The 17,441-nt window shown below is 51.1% G+C and overlaps 1 protein-coding gene across 10 annotated transcripts in view; it reads left to right on the top strand.

The window, feature by feature from the left end:
- The window catches only part of TTC28 (tetratricopeptide repeat domain 28), a 590,183-nt gene that overhangs the window by 406,082 nt on the left and 166,660 nt on the right, over nt 1–17,441 (top strand). For all 10 annotated transcript variants that reach the window (XM_075898910.1, XM_075898909.1, XM_075898911.1 and 7 more), the window contains 2 exons: nt 103–375; nt 1,782–1,912. In XM_075898910.1, the coding sequence (XP_075755025.1) occupies nt 103–375; nt 1,782–1,912 (404 nt within the window). The remainder of the gene's footprint in view (nt 1–102; nt 376–1,781; nt 1,913–17,441) is intronic.

The raw sequence follows: 17,441 nt of genomic DNA, 5'->3' as shown, positions 1-17,441 counted from the left end.
TGGCTTTATCATTTGCCTCCCAAGAGTGCCAATGAACTGACTTCTGGATGCTTGTGAACCCTTGGCCTGTGGGGTAATTCTGCCTTCCATTCCTTACTTTAGAGTCACTCGAGCCAACCTATCAGCAACTTCAGAAGATGAAGCTGGACAAGAGCCCCTTTGTGGTGGTATCAGTGATTGGCCAGGAGCTCCTCACTGCAGGCCACCACGGAGCCTCTGTGGTTGTGTTAGAAGCTGCCCTGAAGATCGGCACTTGCAGCCTGAAGCTGAGGGGATCTGTGTTCTCTGCGCTGAGCAGTGCTTACTGGTCTCTTGGGAACACAGAGAAAAGCACAGGGTATATGCAGCAGGACCTGGATGTAGCCAAGACATTAGGTAAAGTTTTCATTTTCACTCACTTTCTCCCTGGGTTAGTGTGGAATTGATGTAAATGGTGCAAATTAACAGGAATGGCACTGGGATGAATGAAAGGAAGCAGCTGGAGCTGCTGTGCCATTTCACAGGTTGCTGAGCCGCACAAACATTCTTGTTTATCACAAAATGTGTGGGGTGGATTATGGGGGTCCCAGGTACATGCTAAAGGAGCACTCAGGATTTCTTTATGGTATCGACTGTCTGTGAACTGGCTTTTCCCCTTGAGGCTTGAATGCATTTTCCTTAGGTCATCAGTGTATTGATTGCAGGGTAAAGTGAGATGTGTGCTCAAATAATCTGAATTACCCATAGCTTGTCTACTCTACAAATACATTGCTGACATAGTTATACCTGTCTAACTATGCTGGTGATGTGTCCTAGCGAAGATGCAGCTTAAACTGACAAAAGTTCTGCTGTTAGCCTAATTAACTCATATCCCCCAAAGGACATGTGTTTTGTCAGCAGGACCATCTGCACCAGTGTTCCCTCTAAACCAAGGATGGGCAACTGCCAATAGTTGGCAGGCCACATGAATGGCCCTCCAGCACCTCAGTGGGCTGCAGCAGCCCTTGGCCCACTGGGGTTCCTCCTGCAGCCGAACCGCATCCCCCCTCTCCCCACCTGGCTGCTTCCCTCCTCCACATGCCTCTCACCCATCGGGACACAGGACTGCAGGTGCCCAATACTGCTCTAAGCTACACAAGAGCCTCCTGTTTCCTTTGTGAGGGGGAAGAAGGGGCGCTGACTTCAGGGGATTCCCCATCCCCTGCCCATGTAGCACATCTTTGCAGAGGGCAGGGGAAAAGGCATAGGAGCTAGATGGAGCTGCTGGTGGCTCTACTGTCTGAAATATCCTTCAGGCTGGTGAGTGCTGCTCTGTTTAAAGAGAGAGCACAGGGTCTCTTGTACACTTCCCTCACAGGCAGCGCGCGCGCGCGCACACACACACTATGTGTCCTCCCCCCAACACATGCATGTTCATGCACACACTCCGCACATACATATACGCACACACAGAGTCCTTGTCTCTTTCTGGCACACAGTGTATCTGTCTTGCTCCAGTCCACAGGACAGTTTGGGATTCACTTTGGGGAGCGCCCACAGTGGCCATCTCAGCTATTCTATGGACGGCTTCCAGGATGGCCTGGGAAATTCCTGGGGGGCCTTGCACAGGGCAGCAGCAAGGATTGGGGCCCCACACTCACCTAGGTGGCCAGAGCCAGAGTTACCCCGCAGCCTGTTCCTCTCCACCCTATTGCTTTTCCAGCCCACTGCGCTCCACTTCACTGTGGAAGCTGGAAACAGCCCACTCCACTGCCCACTGACCTTTCATTAGCTAACTCTTGTTTTGTTTGTATGTGACTCAGGTGACCAGACAGGAGAATGCCGAGCTCATGGGAATCTGGGCTCCGCATTCTTCTCCAAAGGAAATTACCGGGAGGCCCTGACTAACCACAGACATCAGCTGGTGCTCGCCATGAAACTCAAGGACAGAGAGGTAGGAACCTTGTTAAATAGACTGAATTGGGAATTGTCACTGTGTGGCTTTCTGGGGAAGCACGGGACATTCCCCGGAGATCTCAAGAATCCCTGTCTGCCTGCACCTTTGCCCCATTGGAAAGTGTGAAGCTATATCACTTCTAGTTCACCAGACATGTAACTCGATTGCTATTGTGGAGACAGCGTGGTCCAGTGGATAGCACATAGGTTGGGACAGCAGAAGACTGGTTCTGTTCCCATCTCAGCCTGTCTCTAACCTGCTATGTGACCTTGCACAAGTCACATCACCTCTCTATGCCTCTGCTTCCCTCCTATCCTTGTCCTGTCAGTTCAGAGTGGAGACTCTGTGGGGCAGAGACTGCTGTCACGAGGTGTGTGCACAGCACCTAGTACTATGGGCCTGGCCTTGGGTGGGGCCTCAACTACTGCTGTTATGATTAATTTGGAGGGCGCTTGCATGCACCGTCCATGTAACATGCGACAGTCCTTACCCCCCAGGAGCTCAGTGAAACCAGTGAAGTGGGCGGAAGGGGAGGAGAACATACAACAGTTACATATAAATACACAATTATGATTGACTCAATGTGGAAAGTAGAACCTGACGTGTGAGCTGCAGTGTTAATGTTAATGGCTGTTATTGAGTTCATCTGAGTCTCCTTGGTGTTTACCCCACAGTCCCTCAGGTATTTACTTGGGCTTTCTGCCCAGCTGTATGGAGGGAAAGGGATCTTGGAGGTATGTCTGTCCCAAGAGCTAAGCTCTGTGAGTTTACTGTAAGAACAGAGGCATCATTATAGTGGACTTTCTGGAACAAAAGACTTTGTATCCAGGAACTTAACAGTGAACGTTTAGATGGGGTAGGATGGGGGGAACTGAAGGGAGGTTGTGATTGAGGGTGGGTGGATGTGTTTGAAGGCAAATTGTAGGTGAAGAGGCACAAGTGTGTGTCTGACTGTGCTTGAGGCCAAGTGTCAGTGTGTATGAGTGCAGGGAAGGGGTGTCTTTGGGGCCAGCTGTAGTAGAGGATGTAAGACTGACCCTGTCAGTGGTGTGAAGCCCCATTTTATGTGGTTGCCAAGTTTAGTAAAGTGAAAGCCTGTAGGAAATGCCTTCTGCAAGGCGTGGTGGAGGAACTGTGTGGGGAGGGAGGGACAGGGAGCTGCCAGATAATTTCATGATTATTTAACATGTGGAAAATTTCCCCAATCACTTTCCGAGTTCCCTGTGCACACTACCCATCATTCTTCTATGGCTGTGCTGATTAGGGAGGGCTTCGGCCACTTTGTAAGTGACCAGTCTACATAGCTGCAGCTCTTCCTAGGGTATTATTTCTCAGCAGCCCCTTGGGCTCTGCAGGGATGAGCCCAGAAGCTGCTGGAGATTATAAGGGAGTACAGTGTGAGCTGGACCATGGGCATTCTAGCTGATGGATGGAGGGGGACAGTAGCTGCTACTTGCACTACCAAAGGGTGCTAAAGGAGGCTGGGGATGGAAGCATCTGAAGTGTCCCCTAGTGAGTGATTTCAGGCTGCCAGTCCAGGAGAGCCAGGCAGGCAAAGCCCCCTGTGCACTAGGTGTTAAGGAGGCTGCTAGAACAGGCAGCTGCAGTTCCCTGCACTGCTTTCAGCATATACTCAGACCTGCTTGGCAGGCTGGGTTTCCTGGCCTCAGATGCAGAGCTTGTGTGAGGGTTCACGAGTTCTCACCCTGGCTCTATAGGTCCCCCAGGCAGCCCTCCTGCATCCTCCCTTCCCCCCTCCCCCGGCCTTCTCCTGAATCCTCCCTCCCAGACCCATGCCCTCACCCTTAAGATGCTCCTGCAACCTACCTCCTGAACAGACCTCGCACCCCATCCTGAGGCCATTCCTGCACCCTCCCTCGCAGACTTCCTGTCCCCCCGGCCGCTCTTGTATCCTACCTCCTGCCCAGACCACATAACCCCACCCCTAGCCCTGCTGCTGCACCCATCCAGACTCTGCGCTGCCAACCTTAGATGGCTCCGCAGTAGATCCCTTCTGCACACTGAGCCCCTCATTTTGGCCCCACCCCAGAGCCTAGGGGGACCCCATAAAATCCCGCAGTCCCCAGCTCCTAGAAGTGTTAATCCAGCCCTGAGAGTAAACACAGGGTCTCAGTGTCTCCCCTGAATGTGGGGCTGGAGCTTGAGGGGATGGAAGGGAGTGTCTTTTTATTCCTGCTTCTCAGTGGTGGCCACATGTCTGAGGGATTTTTCCCCTTTTTCTCATGTGAGGGCTGGGTCAGTGAGGATTGTTTTTGCTTCTCACTTGTGTGCGGCCCCCAACAATTCTTTTGTGGGTCTATGGCCCCTGGCCCCAAAAAGATTCCTCATCCCTGAACTAGGTGATCCCTGTCTTGTTGCTACACTGGGCTTTGCCTTCTTGCCTGGCTCCTGCCTTGTTCCTGTTTCCTGCTTCTGCAGCCCACAGGCTACTGACTCCAACATTTATCCTTTGCTTGAATTCCAGCTCTGCCTCTGGCTCAGACCTCTGGTTCCTGGTACCTGATTACTGCTCTAATCACTAGCTCTGACCGCCTAATTCCTAGTCTAGTCTAGGCTTCTGGATTTTATATTCTATTCAGAGACCATAGTGTGAATCCAAGTGAGCTAGTAGCCGAGTGCTGGAAATGGTCCCTCTACCCTTTTCAGAGGAACATGCTGACCAGCCCTGACAGACTCTCTAGGCATCTTGCCACCCAAAACAAAGAGCAGTTCATAACACATAAGCAAATCTGGACTGGTCTAATGTGTACACTGTGCAACACTGGAAACCAGCTCAGACACCACAGGGAGGGAGGCCATGTCAGAACACAGAACAGCTCATCTGACCTTAAGTAGTGTGTGTTGATTGCTCTGTTTCATTAGCATTCGGCCAGTAATTGAAACAGCTCCCAGAAGCTGAGCTGAGTGGGTTTTATTTTGTCTGAGGCAAAGGCCTTAAACCCAGGAGTGTTTTGTATGGAAATGCTTTGCAGTAGTATGCAGGGGAATGGAGTTTGTTCCCAATTGTTTTCAATTTGACACATCCGGGGGCATAATTAGCTGTTACTGACAACAAATGGCTACTTGAGTTTGTGAGAAAGCTGAGCCTTTTGGATTTCCTGTAGGATGTAACCACAGGAAATTAATTTGGCGCTTTCTGATGACATCATCTTGACCATAGCACTTCCTCTGAACACAAAGCTGTTTTTCTTGGCCTCCACTGCAGACATTTTTAGGACATGAATATTATTATCAAGTTGCAATGGTGTTGCTGTGAATTGCACCAGAAGGCAGTTGTACATGGGACTGTAATGAGGTCATTGTGTTAGCCCCAGACCTACAGGGAATTGGCTTAGAAGGTAAAAATGTTCCTTTGTACCAGAGCCCTCTCTTCTCACAGGGAGCATTGGCTTCTGAAGTCTCTATAATAATGAGGGGACCGCAGGTTTCTGCTAGATCAAATAGACTATCAGCCCACAACAAAGTTCCAGGGAGCTGTGTATCTGCAAGATCCAGGGACTTGCTTCTCTCTCTAACCTGGGTGTCAGGAAATTTGTATCAGAGAAGCCATGTATGAATCTCTGGCTGCTGGGCTGGGTTACCCTGAACTCAGGGGAATGGTATAGACCCGGGTGGCCAACCCGTTAGAATCAAAGAGCCAAACTAGCAGTGGACAGAGTGCAAAGAGCCACATACCAGGGTGGAAAGTTGTTGAGAGAAGGAAAAAAAAAACCAGCTGCGCCGGGAGAAAATAGGTGCCGGTACACCATTCCAGTGAGGGGGCTCCAGGCTGGAGAGTGTTGGGGTCAGGTGGAGGGTTGGGGTGCTGCGCAAGCCGCAGGTTTGTGGCTGTGAGGGTGCAGGAGTTTGGGCTGGGGTGTGTGAGGGGCTCAGGGCAGCGAGGCTGGGAGTATGAGGGACTCGGGACACAGATCTGCAGTGTGTGGATGGTGCAGGAGTGTTGTGGCAGAAGGCTGCGGATGGGGGGGCAGGAGTTTGGGGATGTGAGAGGCTCAGGGCAGGGGGTTCTGGTGTATGATAGGCTTAGATTTGGGGTCTGCCGGGGGGGTTCCAGTGTATGATGGGCTCAGGTTTGGAGTCTGGGGGGTGCAGGAGTGTTATGATGCTGCTATTAGATGGGGCTTGGCCCCAATTGGGGGCTTGTTGCTCAGGCTTCATTTTTAAATAAAATATCATGTCAAACACAATGTGTTTCAGCATTGTCTTTATTTCTGAGAGGGGCTGGGAACCTGTTTTGAGTCGGGGTCACTGACCCACAGAAAAGTCAGTTGGGGGCCACATAAGTGAGATGCAAAAAAAACCCCAGGCCTCAGTAATGTGGTTCCAACTGTGCTAGTGGGGACAGAGAAGAGAATGCCGGGGCAGATGGCAAGGGACAGGGTGCTGACGGAGCAGGTGAGGGATTGGCCAGGGGGAGGGAACAGGGACAGCGAGGCCGGTACCTGGGGATCCCAGGTCTAAGGAAGTGCGTGGGTTGCTCTTCCCCTCCCCTCTCCTCCCCTCTCCTCTTCTCCCTTACCCTCCGATAAACAGCTGGCACGCTTCCTGAAACACCAGGTCTGTCACTGCACTGGGGACATCCTCCCCCTTGCTGCCTGCCTCTGCAGGGTATGTGTGTGTAGGAGTCCTGGTACTGCATGCCAGCTCCAATTTTTCAGGAAGCGCTCCTTACGACAGCCGCGTTGGAGCTGGCATGCAGTACCGTGATTCCTACTCCCTCCCTCCAGCCCCCAACCCAATCCCCTTCTCCTCTCCTCCCCTAGAGCCAGACCCTCCTCCCTGCTCTAACCCAATCCCCCTCCCCACAACCTTATGTCTGAGTCCCAAAGCCATTGCCGCTGCTGCTACCGCCACGTGCATCTCCCCAATCTCTGGGGCGTGTGCTCTGAGTGGCCAGCTTTGATCATGTGCTGGTCAGGATGCCAGGACGCCATGCGTGCGCGCGCACACACACACACACACACACACACACACACACACACACACACACACACACACACACACACACACACACACACACACACACACACACACACACACACACACACACACGCCCCGCCCTGCCCTGCCCTGCCCAGTCCAACTCCCCTCCACTTCCCCAGAGCCAGACACCACCTCCCTTCTCCACTGTAACCCAATGCCCCTCCCCCCAACCTTATGCCCAGGTCCTGGAACAGAGCCGCTGTTGCTGCCGCTGCTCCCCAGGTGCTGGATGTGTGCGCTGAGCAGCCGGCTTTGAGCATGTGCTGGCTGGGATGCCATGTGCATCCTCCCGCCCCCAACCTGATCTCCCTCCCCTACCTTCTCCAGAGCCAGGCATCTCCCTCCCGCTCTGACCCAATCCTCCTCCCCCCCGCCAACCTAATGCCCTGGTCCCGGAGCTTAAGGCACCGCCGCCTGCACTCAGCCGCTGGCTGCTAGCACGTGCAGGCTGGGATTCTGAGTGCAACTGGGCCTGCATGTGTAGGAGATGATGCAGTGTGCTGGGGGCAGTGAGCAGAATGGCGAGGGCCATGAGCACGCATGCGGCTCACAGCAGCCCAGCCATGAGACTGACTGATCTGAGCAGTTCCAGGTTTGTCCCAGTTCCATCAGGGACCACAATTTTTTCCTTTGTGAGCGGCATGCAGCTCACAAGCCACGGGTTGGCCACCCCTGGTATAGACTCATTGGGCACTGGGCTGTACTACACTGACTCCATAGCCATTAGGCTGTGCTGTCCTAAACTAGAGGAGCTGAATATTGACTCTGTGGCTGCTGAGCTGTACAGCCCTGAACACGGTGCAATATATAGACTCTGACTGGTAGGCCATACTGCCCTGAAACGCAGTTAGGCCATGCTATCGTGAGAGAGAGTTTGAGTTTGAGGGGCCTCCAAAGGCCCGTCACCATCCTCCTTAGTGGATGGGCCAGGCACCCCTCGACAGGGGCTAGAAGTTTACGTGACTCCTGTACATGCTCAGAGAGGCACTGGTGAGAGAGCAGCTGGGACCGACATTCCTCCAGCAGTGCCCCATGAAACAGATCAATGAGCATAGTTGAGTGGCTGGTGACGAGCATTAGGTGACTGGAGTCTGTTTCCCTGGCCCTTTTGAGACAGGATGATGCAGGTTGGCAGTGTCTGTGAAACGTGGATTGGAAAGGGTGATGTGTAGAGTTCCGTCATGGTGCTGTATCTACAGCAGGCTAAGAATCGATTTGGCTACCAGCAGTTTATTGCACTTCATTAGTGTTCAGGATGTTCTCTGCAATGGCAATTGAGGAGACACTGATGTAAATGATTAAATTAGTGCATGTCCTTGTGTTTTTCTTTGAATGATGCCCCTGTGGGTGCTCCACTCTGGGTGCTGGTGCATCCTCACACCGGCAACTGGAGATTTTTCTAGCAGTGTTCTGCTGCACCAGGCATGCACAGTAGCATCTCCTCATGCCATTGTTATCTGTTGGTGCGCGCAGCACCTCAGTTCCTTCTCTGTCATCTTTGGCAGCAGATAGTGCTCCTCTTCTGTTGCCCTTTTTCACCTGAAATAGCAAAGAAAATCATTAAATTCCCTCAGTTTTCTCTCATATCCAAGTTTTTGAATCCTACCCTCCCTGTTCTTCAAAAAATAAACAAACATTTTTTTTCCTCAAACCCCCTCCCACCCCATCCTGTTCTTTCATCGTTCTTTGTTTCAATATGCTTTGTTCCCCAGTCTTCAACACTGCAACTCCTGTTGAGAGGCCATTCCACCATTGGATGGCCACTCTTCTTGTATTAAGTGTCTAGGCGAGGCTCATGCGCAGAAGTGTGAACGCTGCTCAAACCTTATGGCCAGAGCCAGACGGGACCACTCCAACAGGCTCAAAACATTCTTATTTGAGAAGTCGCTACAACCATCCCGTGACAACTCTCCTTCCAGGACCAAGAACATGGACAAGGCCAGAGGTATGGACAAAAGTTGTCACCCTACCTCTTTGGACAAGGTAAAGGCAAAAGTCTGGGTTTCTCTGGCTAAATCACTGCCTCCAGCACTGAGCTCATCCAGGGTGAGCACAGGCAACAAACCCAGCACCCCATGCATGGCGTTGCCTAAACATTCGGGTGGCACATAAGAGGGCCCGTTCTGAGCCCAGACAGAAGTCATCAGCACCAATGGCACCACCATCCATTGTGCCAACCAAACACCATAAATCGGCACAGAAGACGGCACCAGATGTGGCACCCAAAAGACCCTGCACTGACATGCCTCCTCCTTGGGCACCAATGCCAGCCTCGTCTGCACTGCCCACAGTACAGTCAGTGTTGGCACCACCGCATGACTGTTAAGCACTCCACAGCATTGGCAACCCTCACTTCCTCAGCAACAACTTCACCAGCATCCTGGGTGCACTCAATACACTCACCCCACTCACCAGCCCCATTGCTTTCCCTCAGCCAAGCAGACATAGATCAACACAGTCACTTCTCATCACAACAATCGAGTCCTACCCAGAGGCATCCCCCATGAGAGTCCCATTCTGCAAGATCACTTCATGGCCCTCTGCCACCATAATGGTATGGTCATCATTGGCTGTATCCACCACCTCCATACCCTGGCCATGGCATCCTTGGGACACCTGGTCCTCTCATGGGAGCCACCATACTCTTCCATCCACGCCGGCAAAAAGATCGCCATATTCTCCCTACCCTAGGGACACAGCACTAAACTTCCCCGCATGACCACAGTCAGAAGAGGAGGACTCCTTTTCCAAGGGTGAGGACAGATCACCACTCCACAACTTGTCTTCGTCCCCAGATGAAGCCATAATCCCCACCATCCCTTTGTCCACTGATGACACCAAACAGTTCCAGGAACTGTTCAAGAGGGTGGCTTCAGCACAGGAACGAGATGTACAGGAGGTTCAAGAGAAACAGTATAGACTTTTACGAACTCTTCAACCCTCCAAGATTGCTCTTCCTATGGACAAAACCATCATGGACCCTGCCAATAATACCTGGCAGACACCGGCATCCATCATGCCCACCAATAAGAGGGCGAACCGAAAATATGTTGTCCCGTCCAAGGGGATAGACTTATTATTTTCTCACCTACCACCTAATTCCCTGGCCGTGGACTCAGTCTGGCATAAGGCAAAGCATCCTAATATAAGGTCTATTCCCCAGGACAAAGACCATAAGTGTTTAGACATCCTGGGTAGAAAAGTTTACTCATCAGCGACTTTATAACTGAGGGCTGAAAACTATTCTGCAGAGCTCGCCAACTGCAATTGCACTAGTTATTCCAGGCTTCAGGAGCTCTCTCAGTTCCTGCCTTAGAAGAAAAAACCCCAACTCCATAGTATTATCCAGGAGAGCCATACCATTGCCAGTACTGCTTTACAATCCACAATGGATGTGGTGGACACAGCAGCTCATACTATCGCAACTGCCATTGTCATGCACAGAGCCTCGTGGCTCCAAGCATTGGGAATCCCAAGAGAGCTGCAGTAGAAAGTGGAAGACCTTTCATTTGACAAAACTAACTTGTTTAAAGCTAAAACAGATGAAGTTCGACACTCCATGAAAGATTCTTGGACACAGTTAAGAACTCTAGGCATGTATACAGTGCCTAATGAGACTTAAATTCAATAACTGTCTGAGACCCAGAGAGCTGTACAGACAACCCCCACGTTACAACTTTAGATAGAACACAGGCAGCAGATATGCAAACCTCAGTGCCAGCAACAGTCTGCAACAACCCAACCTTCATCCTCCAAACAACAAATCTGAAGGTTTGGTTGAGGGCCAGAGAGAAATCCCCACTGCTATAGCACCATCGTCTCCCCATTTACAGTTTACCACTGGCTTCGGTCCTTTCTACACCAATGGACACAGATAACATCAGACCACTGGATAGTAGAGGTCATTGAAGTGAGTTACTCTATCCCCTTCATCTCCATACCCCCTACCCATCCCTCCTGCCCCTCCTTCTTCAGGGACCCCTCTCATGAGGTCCTGCTCCAGCAGGAAGTTCAATACCTCCTGCAAATAGGAGCCATAGAACCAGTGCCATTGGCTATTGTGGGAAGGGGCTTCTACTTGAAGTATTTCCTAACACAGAAGAAAACTGGCAGATGGAGGCCCATTTTACACCTCAGGAATCTCAACAAGTACGTCATGTACAGAAAGTTCTAGATGGTGATAAGAACATAAGAACGGCCAGACTGGGTCAGACCAAAGATCCTTCCTGCCCTGTACCCTGTCTGCCAAGAGTGGCCAATTCCAGGTGCCCCAGAGGGAGTGAATTGAACACGTAATGATCAAGCCATCTCTCTCCTGCATCCATCTCCACCCTCTGACAAACAGACGCTGGGGACACCATTCCTTACCCACCCTGGCTAATAGCCATCTATGGATTTAACCTCCATGAATTTATCTAGTTCTCTTTTAAACCCTGTTATATTCCTAGCCTTCACAACCTCCTCAGGCAAGGAGTTCCACAGATTGACAATGTACTATGTGAAGAAGAACTTCCTTTTATTTGTTTTAAACCTGCTGCCCATTCGTTTCATTTGGTGGCCCCTAGTTCTTATATTATGGGAAAAATTAATTTGTTCTTTATTCACTTTCTCCACACCACTCATAATTTTATAGACCTCTATCATATCCCCCCTTAGTCTCCTCTTTTCCAGGCTGAAAAGTCCCAGTCCCTTTAATCTCTCCTCATATGGGACCTGTTCCAAACCCCTAATCATTTTAGTTGCCCTTCTCTGAACCTTTTCTAATGCCAGTTTATCTTTTATGAGATGAGGAGATCACATCTGTATGCAGTATTCCAGATGTGGACGTACCATAGTGATGCTAGAACAATTATAGCTGCATTGGATCACGGGGATTGGCTCTTGGCCCTCAACCTTCATGGCACATATTTCACAGATACAGATTTAAGGCTCTTATAGCTGCAGCACACAGAATGCCAGCTATGATGGTACGTGAATGCTTCAAAATTCTGGGCCACATGGCAGCTACCACATATGTGGTGAGACTGGCCAGACTGCACATGAGATACTTATAAGTGTGGCTCACTGTGACGGGTCCCTGGGTCTGATCACCCCCTGCTCGACCGAGCAGGGGGGTTCGGCGGACACCCCCCTGTCCGACTTTCGGTACCATAGTCCGTGGATGGGGTACTCGGGTGCGATCACCCCCTCTCGGGCAAGTAGGGGGGATTCAGCGGACCCGCCGTCCAGCTTAAAGTCTAGTTGGTGGGGTCCTATGCCCCGCGTTCAGCCCCTCCCTGGGTCGGTGCCTACTGGCCTTGCCCGTCAAAGCCGCCAATGCCGGCGTGCGCTGGTGTCCCCATAGATGCTGGGTTGTTGGGGAAAGTGGGAAGGGGGACCCGGGCCCGCCTTCTCCACAAGGTCCTAGCCTGGGGCCCTAAGTGCAGGGTGCAATACTGTCCCTGCATGACTCACGGGGTTCACTACTGAAATGCGTCTGTCCACGGGTGCCACAAAGACCCCGCCACAGGCTGCTTCCTCCCCCCCCGTGAGTCCCTGGGGACCAGCCTGTGGCTCAGCTATGCCTACCATGGTACTGAGATCCTGCGCCTGGATTGGCTCTCGGCCACTCCTTCCAGGGATCTGCTCCCCCGCACTGCTCCTCTGCCGCGTCTCACCCTCTACCGGCTGCAGGTGCTCCCCTGTGCTGCGCCATGCCCAGGGCTTGCCGTCTGCCGCCAGTGGGGGCTGTCGTAGGCTGTTCTGCGGCGGGGGCTCGCCGTCTGTTGGCCGTGGGGGCTGCTCCGCGCTGCCCCTCGACTGGGGCTCACCGTCCATCGGCTGAGTAGGCTGCCCCCATCCCTGATGCCGGCGGGCCTTTTTGAACCACCCCGCCGGTAGTGACGTGCCCTAGGGGCCCCGCCCTCTCTGTGACATGGGGGCTTCCCCCACCACGTCTGGGCCGTTGTTCACTGCTCCTCCCCCCCCCCCGGCAGCATGCCAGGGGCGGGGCCAGCATTTTTCCTGCCGCACAGGCATGGTGGCAGGTTCTGGCCCCGCTACCATTCAGCAGAGGCATCTCGCTGCTTGGGCTCCCCTCCCGTGGTGCCGCCCTCCTCCCAGTTCCCCCTGCTGTCCAGCGTGCAGGCCGCTAGTGGCCTGTGTCACTCACCATAATCTATAACCCCTCTAGGAACTCCTTACACAAAACTGTCACTATACCATCACATGTCCTCACTTCCCTGCATTGGTGAACATAGCCTCAGAACATGCTACAAGGAGTTCCCTATTCAGCAAACTGCTCCGACCATTACTGCCATGACAGACGCTCTCATGGGATGGGAAGCTCACCTAGGACCCCATATAGTACTGGGGAAATGGTTTTACACAAACAAAATGCTCCACATCAATCTTCTCAAGCTCAGGGTTGTTCGCTATGCCTGTCATTCTTTCCTACCGTTTATAACCCACAAAATTATCAACATCATGACAGACAACACAGCATGCATGTACTACATCAGTTGGCAGGGAGAGCCTGATCCACCTCCCTTTGTACAGGGGCCTTAAGTCTCTGGAACTAATGCATCACGCACTATGTCAACCCTATTGCCACGTACATACTGGGTGCACTCAATGTGATGGCGGACAACCTCAGCTGTATCTTCTCCAACCAGCATGAGTGTGAGAGAGACTCTTGAGCCCTTTGAGATGTCTTTGGCAATAGAGGACAACCAGACATTGACCTGTTTGTAACCAGATCCAACCGGAAGAGCTATCTGATCTCCTCCAGGGCAGCCCTGGGCAAGGGCTCTCTAGGAGATGCTTTCCTCCTCAACTGGAACGCTCCTCTCCTATACGCATTCCCACAGCTACCTCTGATCCATCAAGTTATAAAGAAAATCTGACAAGATTGACCATGGGTAATTCTGATTGCACCAGCATGGGCAAGACAGACCTGGTTCCCTTGCCTGCACAAATTAGCAGTTGCAGATCCTCACATCTTCCCTCTGCATCATGACCTCCTAACTCAACACCATGGCAAGACTCTCCATCCCAATCCCACAAAACTTCACCTGATGGCATAGCTCCTCCATGGCTTCAGGATGCCCAAGTTACCTGCTCAGACACGGTAAAACAAATACTTACCACACGAGAAAGGCATACATCTACAAATGGACGAGGTCCTCACAATGGGTAAAACAGAACCACCATATGCTGCCCAATACGACTCCCATACTAATGCTACTGGAGTACCTTTTGGGTTTCAGGGAAGCAGGGCTCTCTTTCAGTACAGTAAAGGTCCATGTAGTAGCAATAGCAGCCTTTTACAAAACCACTGATGGCACTTAGAATTTTGGATATCCCATCACCAAGCACTTCCTTACGGGCCTACAGAATATTTTCCCATCAGTACACCCACTCCTATATGGGACCTGAATCATGTCCTCAAGAGCTTATCTAAGCCTCTCTTCAAACCATAACCACCTGTCTTGAAAACACCTCTCCATGAAGGTGGCCTTTTTAGTATCCATAACTTCCAGCATGAGAGTAGGTAAAATAGCAGCATTAATGACTGACCCACCATACACAGTGTTTGCTAAGGACAGAGTAACCCTTAAACCTCATCCCAAATTCCTCTTGAAGGTCCGAACCCCCTTCCATATCAAGGAACCTATACACTTACCTGCATTCTATCCCAAGCCACACACAGATCTGTCATAGGCAGCACTGCATGCCTTAGATGTCCAGAGAGTGCTCTACTTCTATCTCAATCAAACGCGAGCCTGGAGAAAGGCAATAAGGCTCTCTTGTTCTTCGCAGAGGGCTCCAAAGGTTAAGCCGTCTCCTCTCAGAGAGCATCCCAATGGATCTCATCTGGCATTCACACTTGCTACACCGTTCATAAAAAGCAGTCACCAACAATCATAACAGCTCATTCCTCCACAATTTCCCTTAACAACGTACCTCTAGAGGACACTTGCAAGGCAGCAGCTTGGTCATCTGACTACACTTTTGGGAAGCACTATGATGTTACCTCTGCTATTGCTCCCACAACATCTGTTGGACAAGTGATATTATCCTCAATTTTGGGGGCAGGGCTCCAGACCTGCCTCCACAATACAAACAATGCTCTGTAATCACCCAAAGTGAAGTACCCACGGGGACATCACTCGAAAAAGAGAGTTGCTCACCCTGTGCAGTAACAGAGGTTCTTCAAGAGGTGGTTATCCCCATGAGTGCTCCACTACCCTTCCTCCTTCCCCTACTTTGGAGCCTCTTTGGGGGCTTGAATCAAGATAGAGAAGGAATGAGGACACTGCCCACACATGCACCTATTAAACACCAGTGGCACAAGGAGATGCTACTGCGTGTGTGCAGCATGGCAGGGCACTGCTAGAAAAATTTCTGGCTGCTGGCGCGAGGATTCACCAGCGCCCAGAGTGCAGCACCAGTAGGGACACACATCTTGAAGAGCCCCCGTTACTGCACAGGGTGACCAACTCACTGTTACAGTGTCACCCCAGATGGCAGATGCATGCCCCACTGGCTTCCCAGCCAGGTGCGTGGGGTAGTGCTGACTGCTGTCTGATGCTCCCATGGTTCTAGCAGGCACCCTACTTGTCTCTGTGACACTTAGTCTGAATGTAAGTTACGTCTGAGTCACAACTATGAGGAACAGACTCTTCTCAACAACTAGAAATGCCTCCAGTATTTGGCAAATGCACAGGATGCCAATGTTGAATGACAGTTACTCAGCTCGTAGGGACAGTATCTATTTCTGCCACAGATGGAAAAGCCATGGGTTTGGGAAATGTGGTTTTACCAACTTGTCTCCGCTTGTAGCATAGGGGTTTCGATAATTATAGCATGATTTAGCAAGATCAGAAACAGCTAGAAAGTCTCTCCTGGCTCTGTGGCATGGTTGGGTTTGCCTGTCGGGTTTTCATTTCTGACCTCCACGTCAGTCTCCAGCTACACATGCTGTGAGTAGAGAACACAGACAGACAGATTTTCTTCAGGAAGGTCTGGCTGCAACTGGGTGAAGTGAGATTAGGCAAACCTGGAAAAGGCTGTGTCTGCTTCTGCTACTGGAGTTGGCCAGCAAGATCCGATGAAATACTCTTTGTAGAATTTATCAAAAGAATAAAAGATTCTAAAAGTGTAAACATAGTAAACCAGAAACTGGCCAACCACTGTTCCCCCTGCCTGGCCTACTTGAGCATTGAGTTCCTAGGGGTCTAGAATGAAGAATGAGAGGCCTGTGCAGTAAAAACCCTGCATCAGTTGAGTCTCCAAAAAGAAGCCCAGTACAACAAAGTTAGGGTGGGAAAATTAGAGCAGCCAGGATAATGTAGCAGGGCTGTTACTTCTCTCTTCATCCTGCTCCAGAGGAAAGATGAGCGCAAGCATTGAGCACCAATACTGCAAAGGAGGATTGCTGGAGCCAAGCTGAATTCCCACTCTGGGTAATAGCACATGGCTTGGCCCCTTGCTAGCCACCCTGCAGGGTGCTGTGTAGCTTCGCTGAGTGCCACACAGCCACGGGAGCCAACTGGCCATGTTAAAGGTCCGCTGCCCCAGAGCACTCTGTGTGCCTGCACGCTCACTTCACGAGAGCACCCCTTGCACCAGTCAGCTCTTGCACTGTGTCATTGATTTCTGAGATGAGGGTTGATTTTGGATTTCCTTTTCATTCCCTGGCAAGTTCACAGCCAGCTGGAGGCAGTTAGAGTTTAACTGCCTCTGCCTTGAAAACGACATGCTGTATATTTCTGGGAGCACTAATGGCTGACGGAAGGAATTGGTCTCTAAGCCTTCCTGGCTGCTGTGCCATGCACCTGTTTCCTTGCGATTAGAACATGCACTGCTGAGTAGCTGCACAAATCCTGCTTGATGGCTTTCGTTTTTATGACATCTCTTGCATTTTCCTTCTTTAGGCAGCAACGCACATAGTGGCTGCAGACTGTCTTGCTAAGGAGAATAACAGAGCACCCACCAGCCTGGCCTGCCTGCCACTGCTATTTGCATAGAGGCAAAGGAGATCAATGGGCCAGGAGCTGATAGGGTGCATAGGAGGGAGAGGGTCAGTCAGCTTGGTTTGGATTGAGGGGTGTGGTGCTTATACAGGTTTGGAGTAGGCAGTGTTGTTGTAGCTATGTTCATCCCAGAGTTTTAGAGAGGTAAGGCCAGTAATGTAATAATCTATGATTAGACTAATATCTGTTGCTGAAAAACGAGCAGTCCTGTGACACCTTAGAGACTAACAAAAACATGTAAAATCATGAGCTTTTGTGGGCACAACCCACTTCTTAGATGAGTTGGAGTAGAAATAACAGAATCCAAGATATATATAACAGCACTCAAGAGATAGATAGATATATAATAGAGATAGATATCTACATATATAACAGCACCCCAGGAGGCAGCCTTGATCTTCTGGTCACTGGGGGTGTCCTCAAGCAAAAGGGGCAGGGCTGGTGAGTTAGCTTCCCCAAAGCTGTGGCTCACCCACTATCTGTGACTGCAGTAGGTCAGACATCAT

This window comes from Pelodiscus sinensis, chromosome 15 (genome assembly GCF_049634645.1).
Source record: "Pelodiscus sinensis isolate JC-2024 chromosome 15, ASM4963464v1, whole genome shotgun sequence".
NCBI lineage: Eukaryota > Metazoa > Chordata > Testudines > Trionychidae > Pelodiscus > Pelodiscus sinensis.
The sequence above is the reverse complement of the archived record's forward strand: the minus strand, read 5'-3'. Positions and strand labels throughout refer to the sequence as shown.